The sequence below is a fragment of the Pseudomyrmex gracilis genome, unplaced genomic scaffold (genome assembly GCF_002006095.1).
Source record: "Pseudomyrmex gracilis isolate BER0280 unplaced genomic scaffold, ASM200609v1 scaffold_184, whole genome shotgun sequence".
Lineage (NCBI taxonomy): Eukaryota > Metazoa > Arthropoda > Insecta > Hymenoptera > Formicidae > Pseudomyrmex > Pseudomyrmex gracilis.
Genome location: NW_018020768.1, coordinates 334839 through 337010, shown reverse-complemented (window position 1 = coordinate 337010; position 2172 = coordinate 334839). Strand labels below are relative to the sequence as shown.

Sequence of the window (2172 nt, the reverse complement as noted above, 5' to 3'; positions counted from 1 at the left end):
TGATTACATATATGTCGATATTTGAACACATATAACTACAAGTTACATAAAGTTACCTTTAATGTTATTTTGTACAGCACTATGGTTAAGTGATCTGGAGAATTCCATTTCAAAGTGACTTGTGTGCTCGAGTTCGCAACATATTGAATATCTAATACTTTTGTGGAAACTAATGATATTTATAAAATACAGATATTAGAAAAACATACTTATAATATATAAAATATACGTTTATAAATATTGCTTACTGTACTGTATTGTAGCCATCATAAAAACTTACCGCTTCGTAATGTACGAATTTGAGTATGGAACAGGTAATTCCTTTGTTTTATGATTGTATGAACAAGTCGCGGATGCATTACAATCACGTTAAAAGGAGTATATGATGGTAAATGTGACACTTCATGGGGAAAAGTGATAACTGTTGAGTTACTAATATTTTCGCCTGTATTTTCATTTTGGAGAGTTGCATAATACCAATGTGCTGGACATGAAAATACTTGCTAGTATACGAAAAAAATCAAATTATAATAATTTGCTAGTGTACAAAAAAATCGAATCTAAATATTACTTTGATACATGCAACATTTAATACATTTTCCATTGAATATAAAATTACTGTTAAATAAATAGCAAAATATATACGTACATTCGAAGTGTTTTGCCAATCAATAATTATACTGTTTTCCGTAGACAGTATGTTAAAAGTTTTTGCCGCTACATGACAGACCAAAAAAACATCGAATTAGTATAAAAGAGAATACGTAATATATCTGATAGGAAAACATCTACAAAATTATGTGACGAAATCTTGCACTAAAATTGTAATTTGCAATTATACAGACATATTTTAGAAAATAGATGTAAAAACATTGATCTTTTCTGAAATATTTGTAGTTGTTTGCAAAATTACTTTCCAAATACTATTTTGACAAAAGAATAACGATATGGCGAATCATCTTAGCAATATATTTGCAAAATTAATTTCACAAAGAAATTGTCCAATAACTGAGAAAAGAAGTTCAGCTATGTGATGTTTAAAATATGTAAAAATATAATTGCATATGAAGAAATGCAAGAAATCGTTGTCACTCATGATGTTATACCCACACAGCACCGAATTTTACCAGAATGTCGCCAGAATATTTCAAATGTCTTTTGCAGAATATTTTATTTGAAATAATNCTGCAAACTGTTGGAGATATTACATATAGAATATTTCATTTGAAATATTCTATAGGCATTCTGTTTAAAATATTACATTTGCAATATTCTTGCAATAATCTGGAAACGTTTTGCTTGAAATCTTTTTGAACGTTTCATGTGAAATACTCTGGCAACATTCTATTTGAAATATTTCAGAATGTCGCGAATGAAATATTCTCCAGATTTTCTATTAGAAATATTACATGTGCAATATTCTTGCAATAATCTGGAGACGTTTCGCTTGAAATCTTTTTGAATGTCTTATATAAAATATTTTGGCAACATTCTATTTGAAATATTTCAGAATGTCGTGAATGAAATATTCTCCAGATTTTCTATTAGAAATATTACATGTGCAATATTCTTGCAATAATCTAGAGACGTTTCGCTTGAAATCTTTCTGAATGTCTTATATAAAATATTATGGCAACATTCTGTTTGAAATATTTCAGAATGTCGTGAATGAAACATTCTCCAGATTTTCTATTTGAAATATTACATTTGCAGTTTTCTTGCAATAATCTAGAGACGTTTTGCTTGAAATCTTTCTGAACGTTTCATATGAAATACTCTGGCAACATTCTATTTGAAATTTTTCAAAATGTCGCGAATGAAATATTCTTCAGATTCTCTATTTGAAATATTACATTTGCAATATTATTTTACTATATAGTCATCATATAAATATTATCGTTATATAAATATCATAAATGATGTACTTGTTTTGGTAAAATTGATAATCTGTTCAAAATATTACACATGTAATTTTCGTGCGATATATATAATTATTTATAATTGTAAACTTTAATATATATAAATGTTGAGGATACATCATTTTATGATAATATTCTTTCTCTGAACTCATAATCAAATCACGACAAAGTTACATAGTAAAATAGATAAGGTGTTTTATTTCGCAGTTGATACAGCGAAAATTCTCGTAGACAAATAATTTAAAAAAAAAAA

General features: G+C 27.0%; 1 protein-coding gene across 1 annotated transcript in view; it reads right to left on the bottom strand.

The window, feature by feature from the left end:
• Positions 1–56: 56 nt before the first annotated feature.
• Positions 57–2172, bottom strand: part of LOC109858051 — a gene marked incomplete at its 3' end in the record, with an annotated part of 14116 nt that continues 12000 nt past the window's right edge. The window contains exons 11-13 of the mRNA XM_020434927.1: positions 650–717; positions 281–503; positions 57–169 (exon numbers count right to left, since the gene is read on the bottom strand). Coding sequence (XP_020290516.1) covers positions 57–169; positions 281–503; positions 650–717 — 404 coding nt within the window. The remainder of the gene's footprint in view (positions 170–280; positions 504–649; positions 718–2172) is intronic.